Here is a 16,668-nt window from a genome sequence, read left to right as displayed (position 1 = left end):
TTATTTTTTCCTTATTTCCACACATTCCCACAAATCGGCAAATATGGAAGTTTGCGGAGCGGAAAACTGATATGATGACGCAAAAAGGGAAAAGGGGGTACACGAGGTGATAAGGAGTAAATATTGGAAACAAATTTTGATTGATTGAATTTTGAAAGCTAGATTTTTTGCCAAGTTATTTTTTAAATAATTTCAGATAGACAATGATTACAGCTGAATTGAGTGATTTCTTGGAAATTAATGAAAAGGAAAGTGTTCTCAGAGGAATATCAGCAAGTGATAAGGTTCTAATTAAATAGTTATAATATTACAAAAACTGGTATTTCAGATACTTTCATCTGGAATTTGTCAATTTCTCGTTGCTGAGAATGGACAATGGAGGAAACCAGATGAAGGAGCCGCTGTGGCATTGTTCCTGAAAGTGAGTAGTGACACAGTTTTCTTAAGTTGGATTTTTGAAAATTGATTTCCGAAACATGTGACTCTTTCAATAAACATTCGAGGGACGTGTCGTAATGGTTTTTCCATTGTGATTTGGAAAATTAAAATAAAATGTTTCGAACATTTTTCGTAGTTATTGTGGTTTTCTGAAAACGCACTTATAACTTTTCTTGGCTAAAACTCTAAATCTTTTGGTCTTATTTTCGAAATTTTAAGTTCTTTTTCAGAACAGTACGGAGCGATATTACCGGATAATAGTAATGGAACCATCTGCAGATCCAGATTGGGAACCAACAATTCAATTTGATTTTCTTATTAGGTAATCTTGAATATAATTTGATTTCAACTAACACTATGATTATAGAGACAAAAGGTTTGAAACAATACAGGAACATGCGAGATTACTCGTTTTTGAGGCAGAATCCAGATATATTGGATTGAACTTTTACGACTCAAAGGAATGTGAGAACTTTCACAATAGTGTTTGTAAACGACAAAGTGAGTATATTATTACTTGAATAAATCGAATTTGAAAAAGAGTAATATAGGAAAGGAAAGTAACTCCACTTGCTACATTTTCAAATTGAAACTTGGAACTTGAATTTCAGCGAGAAGTACCGATAAAGCAAAGCAGCCAGCATTGGAGGGAAAGAAGAAGAAGAAAAGTAGTTTCTATCATAATCCATTCAAATCCCACAAGGAACCAAGAAAACAAGTTGAATTTGGAGCACCAATAGATTTTCGGCATGTTGATGGTTTGAAGTTGACAGATGTACAAGAAGATTTGTATATGCAAGTTAGGAGTAGATTGAATGTATAGTTTTCCAAACCTCTATTGCCAAGACTACGTTGAAATTTCAGGTGAATAATCCAGAAGAAGAAGAGGAAATTGTGAAGCAATTGATTGTAAGAAATGAAGATCATATTAGACAATCATTGATGGTGAAAAAAGAGTCTCAAACTGTGAAAGGGGTTAAGGACAAACATAAAGATAAAGTCAAAACAAGTAAAGTGAGTCCGAAAATTGACAAAAGTCGACAAATAAGACTCCAAAACATTGTTGTCCAAAATTTGAAAATCTAAGACCGATTTATTTCTTTTTTCAGAGCTTTTTTGGACGTAACAAACCAAAAGTCGAGGATGTTTCTCAACCGATTGTACCAGTCATCACTGGTGATCCATTGAATCCCGATTGGACAGTAACCGCAGCAACATCATTCAAACATAGTCACACTTTTGCTGCGATCGATCCCATCAAGACTACGGACTGGGAAACTCCGAGAAAAGATACTTATGGATCTACAAATCAGCGACAGCCTCAAAACATTTATAAATTCGAACAAGAACACGTTGAACAAACTTATCAAATTGAGAAAATTGAAGTGGACGATACACCGACAGAGTTGCCAAGTAGAGGTGCTTCAAGAAATCCAGAAGATCAGATGACTAGAGGAGGTAGGTATATTGAATGTATTTAGTAAGGAAGGAAAGTTGATTTCTGTTTGGTACTGATTAAGAGATGGGCTTCAGTTTTCAAAAAAAAAAAGATAGGTGCCAGTGTTTGTAGAGCTTCTCAGTAGGCAGCTTCATTGCAACATCTGCTGAATAACTCTCAAATATGTTTTCAAGCTTTTACCAAACAGTTGCAATTTTGGAAAGTAAATTTTGATAAAAGAACTTGACTCAAGGGGGTCAAAGATTGTCAGATGTTTCCAGGAGTGGTGTTTTTTTAACTTTTATTATTATTATTCGGACATTCTTCATATACTGTTTATTTCCAGGTCTCTCAACTCCTCGAATTCCAACTCATCGTGACTCCTATCGTTGGGCTACAAAACCAGACACTGTACCAAAGCAGACTCCTCCTCCAACTCCAAATGCACCTTCACATTCTCATCAAGTTGATCAGTTTGCTGAGTTCAAACTAGTGGAACCTAAAACACCAACACGAGTGGCTCCACCGCCCCCTCCTTCGGCTCCGCCTACTATTAAATTCCCTATTTCGACTGGAACATCGTACTCTTCGACAACTCCACCTACCACTCCAAAACCTGCTCCTCCTCCTCCATCACGTATTCCAAATCCTTCTCCTTCTCCGCAACCTGCCGAAGTTAGTAAATCTCCACCACCACCTCCACCACTTCCACCGATTGCAACGCCTTCTTCTGTACCTCCACCTCCACCTCCACCACCGGCTCTAGAACAAGAAATCTCTGGGCCACCAACAGTTAGATTAACTGCTGTTCCAGAATCTAATTCTGATCGAAGAAGTCTAATGGATGTAAGTTTCGACTTAATCAATATTTTTCTATGAATCTTTTTTCAGCAAATCCGTTCAATCGATCGTTCACAAGTCTTGCGTAAAGTCAGTGATACACCTGACACGAGGCAATCTGTCCCATCACCGACGTCTGGAACAATTGTCGATCAGATTCAGAACTTCCTCGATGCAAGAAGATCCGGAATAAATCCAAGTGATTCGGAAGAATCTGAATACTCTACAGTAACCGCAGCAACATCATTCAAACATAGTCACACTTTTTCTGCGGATCCCATCAAGGATCCATCAGTGCTGCTGAATAGAAGCGCTTCAGTGCGAGTTCGAGGAAGTAAGTTGATTGACTGAGAGCGACATTTTGTGTGTTTAATTTTGACTTCAGCCATGTAAAATTCGTATTCAAACAAAAACTAGATTCAGACAAAAAATTGCAATTAAATTGTATTTTTATGCAAATCAAGGTCTCTTCATGTACATCAAAAATACATTTTCTTCATAAACCCTATTTAAACGCGATCACGGGTTTGTCTTTGAATCACCAAAAACAGTCTGAAATTCGATAATAACAAAGACTAGCGGGCCCTGCGGGCCCGCCAGTTGTAGGGGGTGTAAGGCGAGTCCCCTTGCCGGGCGTAGGTTCTCGGCTTCGCCTCGAACCTGTTAGAGGGTTCGTGAAATTTTCAGTGAGTCAATGTCTTCTTGATTTTTGAGTTCGGTTTGACCAAAAACAGACGCACCCCATGACTCAGTTAAAGCTGAGTTGTGATTGATTGAAGTTTGAGGAGGATTTATATGGGGGGAGACGTACCTATATTTTGTATAAAATCGAGTATTTCTATATAATATTCGAATCCCGAATACTCAAAAAAAACAAAAAAAGTTTGTCAGCTGGTAGAATTGAACCCACTACCAAAATTTCCGCAGACATACGCACTAACCACTCGGCCATGCGGGAGAGCTCAAACTGGAAGTAAGGAAGGTAAATTTCTGGAGGGAGTCGTCTTTCGATTCCGCTTTCTTCAATTATGACTATTTGGGGAAAGACGTTCGAAAACCGTTTATCACTGATAAGTCAGCGGGAAACCTAATTTTTGAAAATTTTATTTCAGCATTGTACTCATCATAAAATTCCCGAAAGGGAGACGTACAGTTGAGGGCTATATCTTGTACACAGACAGATGTATAGAAAAAAAAACAAGTTTTGGCCTGAAAATTAAAAAAAATAATATCTCTTGGCAGAGCATTGCTAATGCGACGAAACTTCATCTTCCATTAAATAAAATCAAAAACTATGAATCAAAAATACATTCCGCAAAACTTTAGTGGAAAAAATGTTCAGGAGACCCAGGAAACCACTCCCCCCAGTACTAAATTTTTGAATTATTTTATTCTTGAAAAATTTTCCCACTGAACTTTTTACAAATTTTATATGTCTCGATGCGTCTTGATGAGACCTACACGTCAATTTTTAGAAAACTAAGAAAACTTGAAAACTGACCGAGTTATGATTGAAAAAGTAGATTCACGAAAATAGAAAAGTGTGCAAAATGTGGCACTTATTCGTCTTGCTCGGCCGACTCATAGAACTTTTCTTAATTCTGAGTTGAAAATCGTGTTCAGCGTATTTTTTTACGTGGGGTAGAAAAAAAAGTATCGAAAAAGATGAAGTAGAACTTGAGATAAAGACGAAAAACTACTTTTTCGGAAAAAAATTTTTTTTTGGCAAAATGGCATTTTTTGGCCTTTTGTTTTATCACAACTTTTTGCCTTTTGCACTTATGAACTCAAACTTTCTTTCAAAAAATCCACCTCTCTGAGTAGTATCTTGCACATAAATTTGGAACAAAACCGAGCAAAACCCGAATTTTAATTCAATTAAAACATGGTTTTTTGGGGGTAAAAAGAACAACAAAAATTTTTTTCAAACTGGGGAAAGCCGCCCTGAGCTCAGTTTTGCTCCAAACTTTGTGCAGTTTTTTGCTCCACCGTGGGGCAAAATATTTCTAGTAAGCTGTCAAATATTATAAAATTCAGTCAAACGGCTCTGGAGTTATTAATGAAAACGTAGTGTGACATTTTTTCGCAAGCCAAAAAAAACGCGAAAAAACGCGAAAAAGGGGCGGAGTCTGTACACTCGGCATTTATTAGAGGCTGCTTGGCAGAATAAGAAATCCAACTCATAAAGTCCCATTTTCAATTTAGGATAAGTTCTTTCTTTGATTTAATTCCAAAATGTGAACTGCAAAACAAATTAATGATTGTCTCCTTGCACTTTTGAACCAATCAGATGTGCTGAGTAGAAGCCACTGATTGGTTCAAAAGTGGGCGTGGCTTCTCTTTTGAACGAAGTTCAAATAGGGAGATTTGGTAAAAACATTTCCGTTTACTGTAAATAGTTATTTTATTTTCTTTGTCGTATTTCTAAATTTAAAAATTATTAATATCATTTTCTTGGTATTTTAAAGCCCCCATTCACGCTAAATACACCTTCTTTAAAAATACACAGTTCAAAATATCAATCTTCCAGGTCTCTCAACTTCTCGAATTCCACCTCATTGGGACTCCTATCGTTGGACTACAAAACCAGACACTGTTCCTAAGCAGACTCCTCCTCCAACTCACAATTCCAATGTTCTTCCTCATATTGATGAGAATGACCATGACGAGGAAAATGATATTAATGAAGAACCACCAAAACCTCCGAGAAAAAGTGTTTCCTTTCGAGTTAGAGGTGGGTAACTATGTTAGTTTTCCCAATCATACTCATTGTTCAGAAAAACCAATAGCAGAGGCTCCGCTTCGTCCTCCAGCTCGTCCTGCTCCAATTGTTCCTACTTCGGCTGGACTTTCTTTAGTGCTCGCAGCCTCACTTCCCACTTCATCAACTCCTTCTCGTTTTTTGAATCCTTTTCCTGCTCCACTACCAGCAGAAGTAAGTAATTCTCCACCAACTTTTCTACCAACCGATATTGTTATTTAATTGAACAGAAATCTGACAAAAAATATGTTTGTATTGTTTTTCTGTTTATAATAATAATTTTTATATTTGTTTCACCTTCCGCTTATTTTCAGAGCTTCTTCGGGAATAGCAAATCCAAAATCGCATATTTTATAAAACCCACAAATGAGCAACCACAAGAACTTTTTCAAACTCCCGTTCAAATAGAAAAAATATTTTCTTCTACACCATCATCACCAGTTTCAAATGCTGCAATTATAGATGGAATGAAAAATATCAGCTTATCAGACTCCTCAACATCAGTTGCACAGGATATAGCAATGAAAGTACCTACACCGCTTCCTCGCACTTCAAAAATTATTTCTGCTTCTTCTCCATTACCACCTTCACAAGATGAAATTAATCCCTTAATTGAAGTAAGATTTTTCGAACTATTCATCTCATATTTTATGATTCTCACAATGAACATTTTTCAGATGGTGGATCAATCTAGTAGTAAATCTGAAACTCAGATTCCAGTTACCGAATGCAGCCAGAATCACTTAAATGGAAAAGGCAGTGCTGCCCAAATACAGTCAGCCGATTTTGACAAAGTATCGAATCAATTGCTGTCAATAAAAGTCAATTCAGAAAAATCCGAACAAAGTGCAGATGTGGAGCTTCTCCTCGTATCAATTGAAAAGCTGATTCAAAACTATCGGGGTTGTCATCACGAAGATTAATCTGACTGATTAGCTCTTTTTTGTGTCGAATAAATAATTATTTAACTCATTCAAATATTTTTAACTCAGATAAATCGAACCACGCAGGCACCGCCTACAAACCACGCTCAAGACTGCCAGTCCCTGCGCGGTTTCAACGCGTTGGCTGCGTGGTTTGGAGGCGACGCCTGCGTGGTCTTGCAGCAATGGCAGTTCGCAGCCCGCCCCTTCCCCTTCCAACCGTTTAACCATCTAAAGCGCAAATTACGATTGTTTTTCAAACATATTGTTTATTTATAAACTAGAAAACAAAAAAATTCCAAAAAAAGTTACATTCGAATATTTGGGGAATTAACGGGATTAGAAGAAATTTGAGAATCACAATCACTATTCAGGATAACCTGTCAGGGGTATCGGGAAATATTGGTAAGTTTAAGATGGTTTTGGGGAAGAATGGGCGTTTTTGGGAGTTAATATACAAAGTAGAAAGGAGAAGCAATAAATTAGATAAAAATAAGAAGAATTATGAGACATTCAAGAAGTAGAAGAAGTAATTGTCTATTGTGATCCAGAAAGAGCGGAGCAAACACTTCGAACATCCCAAATCATAATCACACGATTATGGCCACTGGTAACTAGAAGTCCGAGAGTTTCCTGGAGATGAATAGCAGTGATTCCAGTATGGATTTCATGTGGAATTGCAAGTGGAGTGAGGCTAAAATTGAAAATTACTTTCATCAACCATTTTCTTCACAACTTACTCACTGATAAATTGTTGGAAAGGCTGTGACGAGGAATCTACCGGAAAGTCCTGCATTGACGGTAACATCGACCTCCGACCTTGATTCCGATATCATGGGGAAAAGGTTGGCATATTTAGCTGAAAACATATATTTAGTTTCGTAAAGACGTGGAAAACAAACATTAAAGTGCTTTTCGCAAGAAAAAAACGGAAAATTCCATTAAATTAGGAAAAAAAAATAGAAGAAAAAGTTGTCCAAGAGGAGTACGCAGCCATTGGCCTAGGAATCCCGCGCGTGGCTGAACGTTGGCTGCCTACATGGTATGTAGGCGTCACCTGCGTGGTTTTGCAGCCACTGCCAATAGCTGCCCACCGTCAAGTCGCCTGCGTGGTTCCTAGGCGTCACCTGCGTGCTTTTGGTTGACTGCGTGGTCTTGACGCGTTGCCTGCGTGGTGGGCAGTCACCTGCGTGGTTTGGAGCGGTGCCTGCGTGATTCGATTTATCTGAGTGTGTAAGCGAGAGGGTCTCAGGAATACTTGTGCTAGGAATCGGGGGGGGGAAACCAAGATAAATTTTTTTTTGCAAAGTTGCATGCTTTATTCGATGTAATAATATTATATGCGATAAATAAAAAAATTATTTAAAAAAATTTAAAAATTATTTTTAAAAACACCATCACAACACCATCGTTCCGAGTACTTCCAGTAACAAGGAATCTCAATTTATAATTGAATAATTCTATTTCCAACTTGTCCAAGTCATCATCACTGCCTTCAAACCCTGGGGCGAATACTTTGACAATATCACGAATATTAGAAATTCTCCCAGTGCACGAGCCTTCGTTCAAAGTGGATGTTCATTCGAGAAGCTGGAAAAAATAAACATTTTGGGGATCGGGATCCATAGTAAAGGTGGAGTAGCGCCAGTGGGGAAACTGTTAAAAACTACTCCAAGTGTGCCGAAATGACCGAATATCATAATAAAACTCTTCAAAAAAAATTTTGAAATTTTTTATATACTGTCAAAAAGTGACAATTACTCAGTTTTTGCTACTCATAATTTTGGAAGTCGACCAAAAAAAAAAAATGTTTTTCTACATTTTTTATACATTAATTTTGTTTTAATGATTCATATTAAAACATTGTCTTCCTCAATAGCTCATATTTATCAAAATTTTGGCAATTCGCCAAAACTTTGACCAGAAATTATGAAAAATCTAACATTTTTTGGAGTGTTTTATTGTTTTATTATTATATTCGGTCGTTTTGAATAATTAAAAGTGTATTTAGATAAAATCCCCACAGGTGCTACTCCACCTTTAATTAAACGTGGTGTCAGAAAGTCTTGATCTTCGAAAAATGCGGGAGAAGAGACGCAGACATCTCATCTGATTTCGCATGGCTAAGAACGTTCTGACGTCACAAATTTTCTGGAAAAATTTTCTGGAAAAATATTCCCGCATTTTTCGTAGATCAAACCGCAGTGAGACATTCTGACACCATATGCTTTAACCTCCTCCTTATGAGGGTAATTACTCACCTTCTTAACCTTCACCGCATTTTCCACAGTCATGTGTTTGAGAAAAATGATAGCATTTTGAAAATGATGAAAATGCTCGATATTCCAATCGAGCAGGTAATTAACACTAACCGACACTGCGTTTTTCCATTGCTCGAGTTCAATTAACTGATCTACTTCTAGGGCGTCTGGGACCATAACTATGGAAATATGTTGTACTTCTCTCACGTTCTTCAGTAGGAAATAGTTTTCGTGGTTAATAAAGGTATTCAATACGAGTTTCTTCACACTTGGTTTTGTACTTTCCATGCAGCTCATTAAACGACCATTGCGGGATGTCCACGAGGTCAAGACAAGACAATCTACCACTGGACATTTTCGAAGAAAAGGTCCTAACACCGCAGGGAAAACAGATGCTCCTTCAACTTTCCACTCTTTTTGACCGTCATATTTGCAGCTGGAGGTTATGATACAATCATTATCCACATCTTTGCATATCATTACATAATGGTTCAATCCGCAGTCGAATTTGAAAGTTGTCTCCTGCATCCCCGTATTTATCGTATTTATTACTACTTGGGTAGGCGGTTCATCAGAGATTTTACGGAAATTGAAACAGACGTTGCGCAGATTTAGTCTGAAAGCATTATAGAAGTATTTTCAAAGTTTCAAAAAAGTATTGTATTTCTGCAAAAACTTGCAAAAAAAAAACTATGCATCATATGTAAAACTGAAAAATCTGCCGATATCTCATAAAAATCTGCCTAGCCTAAGCCTAAGCCTACGCCTACGCCTAATAGTAAGTCAAGTGTAAGCCTAAACCTAAGCCTAAACCTAAGCCTAAGCCTAAAAATATGCCTAAGCCTAAGCCCAAGCCTAGGCCTAACTCTCCGTAAAAATTCGCGTTGATCGGCCAATTGGAACCCTCTCAAAAATCAAAAAAACCGGAAAATCCTAAGCCTAAATAGCGTCAGTAGCAAGCTAACGCTCGCCACTGACGCCAAGCTTAATCCTTAACCGAAACCTAGGTCTAAGCCTAAACCTAACCTCATAAAAAGTTACAAGAAGGTTTTTCCTTGCGCTTGGAGCGCAAAAGAAAAGAAAAAGAGCTATTTAGACTTAGGGTGCCCAACTGGAATAAAATATAGGAAATCCTTATGACACACTTAAGCCTAAGGGCCCGAAAAAAAAACTAGGATGCCCAACTGGAATAAAATATAGGAAATCCTTATAACACACTTAAGCCTAAAGGCCCGAAAAACATACTAGGATGCCCAACTGGAATAAAATATTGGAAATCCTTATGACACACCGGCGGTATGGCGCGGCTTAAGCCTAAATAGCCACTTTTATCAAAATACATTTGAGCGAGGCGGTTGTAAACTATTCGTTTTTTAGCAAAAAAAAAAAAAAACTTTATTTAAATTTAAAAATAAATACCATATTTTTTTTCGGGCCCTTAGGCTTAAGTGTGTCATAAGGATTTCCTATATTTTATTCCAGTTGGGCACCCTAAGTCTAAATAGCTCTTTTTCTTTTCTTTTGCGCTCCAAGCGCAAGGAAAAACCTTATTGTAACTTTTTAAGAGGGTTTCATATATTTTATTAAAATCGGGGCGAAGCCCTGATTTTAAATCCATATTGTTTTTTTGTCTTCCACTATCCCTGCAAATAGGAAAGAGAATGTGTTCTTTCTGATGAAGTAAAAATCATCATAAAATCATGAAAACTGAGAGCAGGAGGTAATATTTGAATATATTGGGTCGTAAATGTGTGTCTCCCTGTGGGTGGGGTGGCGATGTGTTGGCAGCCAACCCTTCAACGAACTGTATCTCCCGCCTGTATCTCCGTTCAAAGTGAGAATTGGGTTACAAAAATTTGAGGGAATATGAAAAAAGGTGTGAGGATTTCAAAAATATTATTGTTGAAACACCAGACCAAACCACTTTTTCTGGGCAAGAGGCAGAAAATTAATTTTTTGAAAAATTTCAAACTGGCACAAAATTTTTTCAAAAACAAATTTTCACAAATTGTTGAAAGATTTCATTTTTTATCAATATTGTTCATTAAACACAGAAAAGAAAACAAAGATTCATCAAAAAATGAGTGAAAAATCGCAAAAATTCGAAAAAATCAGTGCTGAAAAACTCGATTTTTTGGCGGTGCTGAAAAAAATTTTCACTAAAATTTTTTTGAAACTTAGTTTTTCGGATTTAGCGTCAAATTTTGAATCTATATAAAAAAACAAAATTGAAATTGATCTCAGATTGAGTGAATAATAAACGCTCAAAGTTGAAAAATGAACAACGCAAAAACGGCAGTAACTTGCTTCAAGGTCGGTTATCTCAGTGAGTTTTCACTCAGTTTTCGAAATTTTTTTGCTCTATCGCTTTAGAAATATTTGTAATTTCATTTTTTTTTTCTCAAAATCAAAATATCTCAAACGACCGCCATCCTACGAGAAGGGAAAAAAAAGTTTTTGGAAAAAAAATCAAAATTTTTTTTTCTGCCTCGATTTTCAAAATGAAAAAATCACTTTTTCGGAATAATTTTTACTTTAAAATGTACCTACGATCTTTTTATACAACAATTTCACCTTGGAACCAAAGATTTCTCAAAGACAACAGCGCACGAAGCGGTGGTTTGCGAAAAAACACGAAAAAAACACACCAAAATTGCGAATTTGACTTTGGAGCTCTCTAAAAGAGCTCATAGCTGATGGATCTGGATGATTTGTATGTTTTTCAACGCATCTCGTCGAGTACTATAAACTGCTAAAAAATCTCGTAAAAATCGCAAACACTCGAATTTTCCTGCAAAAAAAAGAGGCGAAAAATGAGAAAAAAAACGTGATTTTTGGAGGATACTCGAAAATACTCTTCATATCTCGGCTCAAAGAGCTCCAATCTTTTTGAAATAAAGCATACAGAGGTGGGGCAAGCTTCTTGAAGAGACAGCAAAAAACCGCATCAAAATCCATCCACCCACCGTCAAGTTACACGCGCGTTTTCAAAGTGAACAAAAAACAGGACATAAAAAAATTTAGACGCCCGCACCCGGACTCGAACTTTTTTTGGATTTTGAAGCTTAATATCTCGGCTCCTGTAAATCGAAATTGGCTCAAAATTCACGAGAAAACTTATCTCACTGCCATCCTCCTGTCATTAAATTTTCGTGAGCTTAGGGAGAAAACTGACAAAACGCCAAACTTTCAAATTTTAAAAAATAGTTGAGGGTCATTTTGAAAACACCTTAAGCTCCATAACTCGGCGAGTTTTGATGGAATCAATTTGAAATTTTACACGGAAGCTTCTTAGTGGCCTATACGTCTCTGTGTGAAATTTCGCTTTGATCGGCCAACGGGAACCCTTTGAAAAATGAAAAAAAAAACGCTGTAATCCTAACCCTAAATAGCGTCAGTGACTGACGCCAAGCCTAAGCCTAAGCCTAAACCTAAGCCTAAGCCTAAGCCTAAGCCTAAGCCTAAGCCTAAGCCTAAGCCTAAGCCTAAGCCTATACCTAAGCTTTAAAGTGCTGGAAAATACGACAAGCGTTCATTTAATTAGAATTTTGCGCGAAAAAACTTTTTTTCGTGAATTAAAGCTTCCATGGTAGGAAGGCGTGGTTTCAGGGCCTGCCTGAAATATGCCTGCCTCGCGCCACAGTTTGCTTATTTTCTTCAGTTTGACGTGAATTTTCAAAATTTCTCATTTCTATCAATTTGTTAAAAATCAAATTAAAAAATCAAACAAGTTCTTCAAAGAGCATAAGGCGCGGATGCAGGCATAGGCCGCCTCAAGGCCAGGTAGGCTTACCTTTCCAAGACGTTCAAGTTTTTCAAAATTTTGTCATGAATTTGCAGCGGCAAGTCGAACAATGTAGGGTGTATTGTTTCCTGGCTGAAAATTTGAAAACTCTCAACTTTCAGAAAAAATTCAAAAATTAAAATACCTCCGGTCATAGTTTAAATCAAAATCCCCTTTATAAAATCGATAAAACCAAAACTCAAATTCGGGAAATCCAATCAAATCATCTCCGAGAACATGGCAAAAATTCTTAAACGATTCGAAAATTGGCAGATTCTTTCGGAATTCGTAGAGAATACAAGTTCGAATTGCGATTGGGTTCTCTTCGAGAGTTACAGACATTTGTTCTTGGAGGAAATCTGTAATTTTTAAGGAATTTGGATAGTTCAATTTAATGGAAATATCCCAAGCGAACAAAATCGATAGAAATTTGAAAAAGAGCGAGAGAGAGAGAGAGAGAGAGTGGGGTTTCTAGGATTTCCTGGTAGGCGTAGAAACGCATGCCTGCCTGACCTGAAGGTCTGCCTACTCGCCGTATGCTCAAATATACGTAACAATTTTTTGTTTCATTTCTTAATTTGTTTTCATAAAGATGATAAAAATGAGAAAGCCATAAAATCGATATCTGGCTTATTGATGGAAGTGCTATTGTTGTTATAATAATAGCATTTATTGAGGAGCAAATTACAGATAGGGGGAATGTTACCCTGCACAGAGAGAAGAGCAACACAAAGAGCAAGTGGGAAGTCTGTGGGTCACCACTGGAGATCTTTGTGTGGTACAAGACCCCACAGATTTTCAGAACGTCATAACTGATTTGTCGATGCATGTGTATTATAGACACACCTTTGAAAATTCAATTCATGACTGGCTCCTTTATTGAAGGATAAATAAAACACAGAGTTGGGCTCAAATACAATTGAGAGATGGCGGAGACAGTATGAAGAATGTTATGTTGGAAAGCTGGGGAGGGCACATAATTGAAGGTACTATTGTCGCTGAAAACTAATTTTTTCCTCCGAAAAATCAATTTTGAATTCTCCAACGGAAGATTTATAAATGAGTGAACCGCTGGTGTCGCCTGCATAACTTGGATCAAATACTTGGGCTATTTCGAGAGGATTGCAATATTTAACTTCAAAGATTCCTGATTTGAAGTTAGAAGAGCTGTCGAGGACCTGAAAAAAAAAATGGAATTTGACCTTGAATCGTCTAAAAGAAATTACTCACCTTCTTCACCTTATTCGCGTCATCCACAGAAAACCACTTTACATTTACACTTATGGATTCGAAATGAAGAAAATGTTCAATTTCCGTTCTGAAATATTTTGTAGACTCTATATGAGCAGTCTTTGCGTTTTTCCACTGATCAAGCTCAAAAAGGTCCTCCATTCCGTCCGTAACGCGTCTCATTCCTTCTAGGTAAGGTTGGTACAGATCTAGACTGATATCTGTCACTTCTTCCAAACAATCCAGAATGTCATAGGCAATAAAGCCATCAATACGATCTGCATGAAGACTCCGTACACGTGGACGACACTTGTATAGAAAATCCACTAGAGTATTCATGCAGACACGAGACTCTTCATATTCATCATCATCGAACTTTATTGTCAACTTCTGCAAGTCCAGAGTAGGATCTGACAAGACTCTTGCTATGCATCTCAATGCTACATGTTGTTGTTGTTGTTGTTGTTGTGCAACAACAATGGCTGCACCGCAGCCAGCCATGTCTCGCATAGCTAATGACCTCCTCCAGGGTCGTATGGAGTTTTTGTGGGGAGCCCTAAGGCCGCCGCCACCGTGAGTGGAGAAGTCCAGAGTTCCTCTAGGGGGACTGGAGTTTGGAGGCAACTTAGTAGGTGTTGCACATCTCCTTCTTCATCTCCACAATTCAAACATTTCTTTATTTGCCTTTCTTCCAGCCGGGCTTTGTACTTCTCAACGAGGAGTGAGTGACCGCATCTTAGCCGTGCCAATTCACATCGAGTCTCCTTTGGCAGCGTCCTTTCGTCCCTGTAGTTCACTCTTGGTGGAGGTTTGTTGAGGATTTTGTTGTTTGGCGCATTCCTGATGAAGTCCGCTACCAGCTTCGTGTGATTCTTCTTTTGGGCCTCCGTCTTGTCGCCTGGGATGTTGTCGAGTCTGAGCTTTTCAGAGTCCGATAGCTTCAGCGGCGGGATCCTAGGCGGCTTTGAGGTTCGTTCCAGTTGGCGCTTTGCTTTCAGGTCTCTGCACGGGTGCGTGTTCGACTTGATCGCCGCCAAGTACATCTGTTGCGTCGCCAGCTTATATTCCTCTTTCAAAGGGAGAACTCTGCACTCTTGGTAGATGTGGTCCGTCGGTGTGTCCTTCGTTAGTCCAACACAGGCTCTGAGTGCACTCCTGTACGCGATTTCGAGTTTTTCGAGATTCGTATCCGAGAGCAGTGAAGTCCAAGCTGGTGCTCCATATAAAGCAGTTGGTTTGATTAGGGCTTGCGTCGTGTACAGCATCGTTTCGCGATCGTTTCCCCAGTTCGTTCCGGCCATCGATTTTATCACTCTTGTTTTGTTCTGCATGCTTTTGATGACATTTCCAACGTGATCTTTTGTTCCGGTCATAGTGTTCAGTGTGATACCCAGGAGTTTTGGGGCGTTAGTCACTGGGATTGGATCGTCCATCCAGTAGATGTCTGGCTTGGTTTTGTGCTCCTTTGGATCACATGAGAAAACTGTGACTGTTGACTTTTCGGCGGAGATGGACATTCCACGTTCTTTGAGGTATTTGGCAATTTCGTCGATGTGTAGCTGAACCTTTCCGGCTGCTTTTTCAATCTTCTTGTCTCTGGCAATGATTGACGTATCGTCCGCGTATGAGATCAGCATTGTGTCTTGTTGAATCGGCATGTCTTTCAAATAAAAGGTGAACAAGTTTGGGCTGATGACTGAACCTTGCGGGACTCCTCCCAGGAGTGTATGCCATTTTGACCAATGGTTGTAGTGATTTGTTCTGATCATTCTCTTGTGAAGGTAATTTCCGAGCCAGAGTTTGATCTTCGGTTCGATGCCTTGGGCTTCCATCAGGTCATTGCATAGTTTCTTCGTCGGGACTTTGTCAAATGCGGCGCGCAGATCGAGACAGGCCATTATCGCACGTTCCGGTGGATTCTTCATGTTTAGGCCTCCGATTATGTCGTTTGTTACTTGGATCACCGCTGTGGTTGTCGAGTGCTCAGGTTTGAATCCATGTTGATGAGCTGGCGATTCAATGCTGTTCTTGATCCGCTTCAGGATGGCTTTTTCGAGGAGCTTTGCAATCGGAGAGAGCAAGGAGATCGGTCTATATGAGCTGGCAATTGCAGGGTCCTTTTTAGGTTTCGGTATCATGATCGCGTTTGCCTTCTTCCATTTGTCTGGGATGATGTTTGTGGATAGCGAGACATTGTGCTCAATGCTACATGCACTTGGAAAGTTCCTTCAATATAGCTTTCCATTGTATCGCCTTTGTGAGATGTAGAAGTCAGTATACAATTTTTGGTTTCCTTTTCCTCACATTTTATCTCATAAAAGCTAGATGTTTGCTCGAACCGTGCGGTCGTAAAAGAATAATCCAATATGGAAATAACTATGCCAGCTGTATTGCCAAATTGTTTATCGGAAATCTGGCGGAACAGCTGAGAGGTGTTACGAAGGGCGACCCTGAAAAGACAACTGTAACAATAACACAATTGTTGGCTGACTAACTGACCTGTCAAACAAATTCACGTGCTCCATTATTTCTTCAATCATTTCCAGAGGCATGTCTTGTAACAATGGAGTTTTAGGTTCTTGGCTGAAATTTTTAAACATTTTGAGAGCAAATTTTGAGCTTGAGCACCTACCTCATATCATAGTTCAAATCCAAATTCCCATTGTAAAATCGATAGAACCAGAGCTCAAACTCTCTATATTCCATGAGCTCATCACCAAAAGCATCGCAAAACTTTTTGAAAGATTCCTCGATTGGCAGTTTTAACAGGGCATCGTTGAGAATAAAAGTTCGATGTGCTATCGGGCTGGTTTCAATACTTTCAGACATTTCTAGCAGGTTTCCTGAAAACTTTTAAACGACTTTAGGGTATAGCAAGTTTAATGGAAACGTTCAAAGTAATCAAGATTTGATAAAAAACGTTATGAGATACCGAATATAACATAATTAAGAAATGAATAATCAGAAACAAAAAAGTTAATTCGGTCACAATT

General features: G+C 38.4%; 3 protein-coding genes and 1 pseudogene across 4 annotated transcripts; 1 reads left to right on the top strand and 3 right to left on the bottom strand.

The window, feature by feature from the left end:
* The first annotated feature begins 194 nt into the window (after positions 1–194).
* Positions 195–6,448, top strand: C31C9.6 (WH1 domain-containing protein). The gene is made up of 13 exons (NM_182249.4): positions 195–284; positions 329–421; positions 669–760; positions 806–939; positions 1,050–1,255; positions 1,303–1,452; positions 1,548–1,896; positions 2,223–2,722; positions 2,768–3,050; positions 5,247–5,450; positions 5,494–5,651; positions 5,792–6,094; positions 6,155–6,448. Exons 1-13 carry the CDS (start codon positions 204–206, stop codon positions 6,398–6,400), a joined length of 2,799 nt encoding a protein of 932 aa, NP_872049.2. The 5' UTR covers positions 195–203; the 3' UTR covers positions 6,401–6,448.
* Positions 6,449–6,653: 205 nt separating this feature from the next.
* On the bottom strand, positions 6,654–7,262 carry C31C9.9 (WD_REPEATS_REGION domain-containing protein). The gene is made up of 2 exons (NM_001377893.2): positions 7,145–7,262; positions 6,654–7,094 (listed from the first exon to the last, which is right to left on the bottom strand). The coding sequence occupies exons 1-2, from the start codon at positions 7,234–7,236 to the stop codon at positions 6,938–6,940; spliced, it is 249 nt and encodes an 82-aa protein (NP_001364527.1). The 5' UTR covers positions 7,237–7,262; the 3' UTR covers positions 6,654–6,937.
* Positions 7,263–7,950: 688 nt separating this feature from the next.
* Positions 7,951–13,755, bottom strand: fbxa-169 (F-box domain-containing protein). Its single transcript, NM_001377892.2, has 7 exons — positions 13,676–13,755; positions 13,492–13,623; positions 13,292–13,443; positions 12,591–12,804; positions 12,455–12,538; positions 8,662–9,277; positions 7,951–7,990 (listed from the first exon to the last, which is right to left on the bottom strand). The coding sequence occupies exons 4-7, from the start codon at positions 12,785–12,787 to the stop codon at positions 7,979–7,981; spliced, it is 909 nt and encodes a 302-aa protein (NP_001364654.1). The 5' UTR covers positions 12,788–12,804; positions 13,292–13,443; positions 13,492–13,623; positions 13,676–13,755; the 3' UTR covers positions 7,951–7,978.
* fbxa-168 lies at positions 13,435–16,504 on the bottom strand (annotated as a pseudogene). Its single transcript has 4 exons — positions 16,308–16,504; positions 16,175–16,258; positions 13,676–16,125; positions 13,435–13,623 (listed from the first exon to the last, which is right to left on the bottom strand). Coding segments are annotated over exons 1-4 (2,920 nt in total).
* Between the last annotated feature and the right edge of the window lie 164 nt (positions 16,505–16,668).

This window comes from Caenorhabditis elegans, chromosome II, assembly GCF_000002985.6.
Source record: "Caenorhabditis elegans chromosome II".
In the NCBI taxonomy this organism is placed as follows: domain Eukaryota; kingdom Metazoa; phylum Nematoda; class Chromadorea; order Rhabditida; family Rhabditidae; genus Caenorhabditis; species Caenorhabditis elegans.
This window is presented reverse-complemented; position numbering and strand designations above follow the sequence as displayed.

Coding starts and splice junctions, on each gene's coding strand:
- C31C9.6 (NM_182249.4), top strand. CDS start 204: ATGATTACAGCTGAATTGAGTGATTTCTTGGAAATTAATGAAAAGGAA. Junction 761..805: donor CAATTTGATTTTCTTATTAG/GTAATCTTGAAT, acceptor CTATGATTATAG/AGACAAAAGGTTTGAAACAA. Junction 2,723..2,767: donor ATCGAAGAAGTCTAATGGAT/GTAAGTTTCGAC, acceptor ATCTTTTTTCAG/CAAATCCGTTCAATCGATCG.
- C31C9.9 (NM_001377893.2), bottom strand. CDS start 7,236: ATGATATCGGAATCAAGGTCGGAGGTCGATGTTACCGTCAATGCAGGA. Junction 7,095..7,144: donor GCCTTTCCAACAATTTATCA/GTGAGTAAGTTG, acceptor TTTCAATTTTAG/CCTCACTCCACTTGCAATTC.
- fbxa-169 (NM_001377892.2), bottom strand. CDS start 12,787: ATGTCTGTAACTCTCGAAGAGAACCCAATCGCAATTCGAACTTGTATT. Junction 12,539..12,590: donor GATTTAAACTATGACCGGAG/GTATTTTAATTT, acceptor TCAAATTTTCAG/CCAGGAAACAATACACCCTA. Junction 9,278..12,454: donor AACTTGAACGTCTTGGAAAG/GTAAGCCTACCT, acceptor TAATGCTTTCAG/ACTAAATCTGCGCAACGTCT.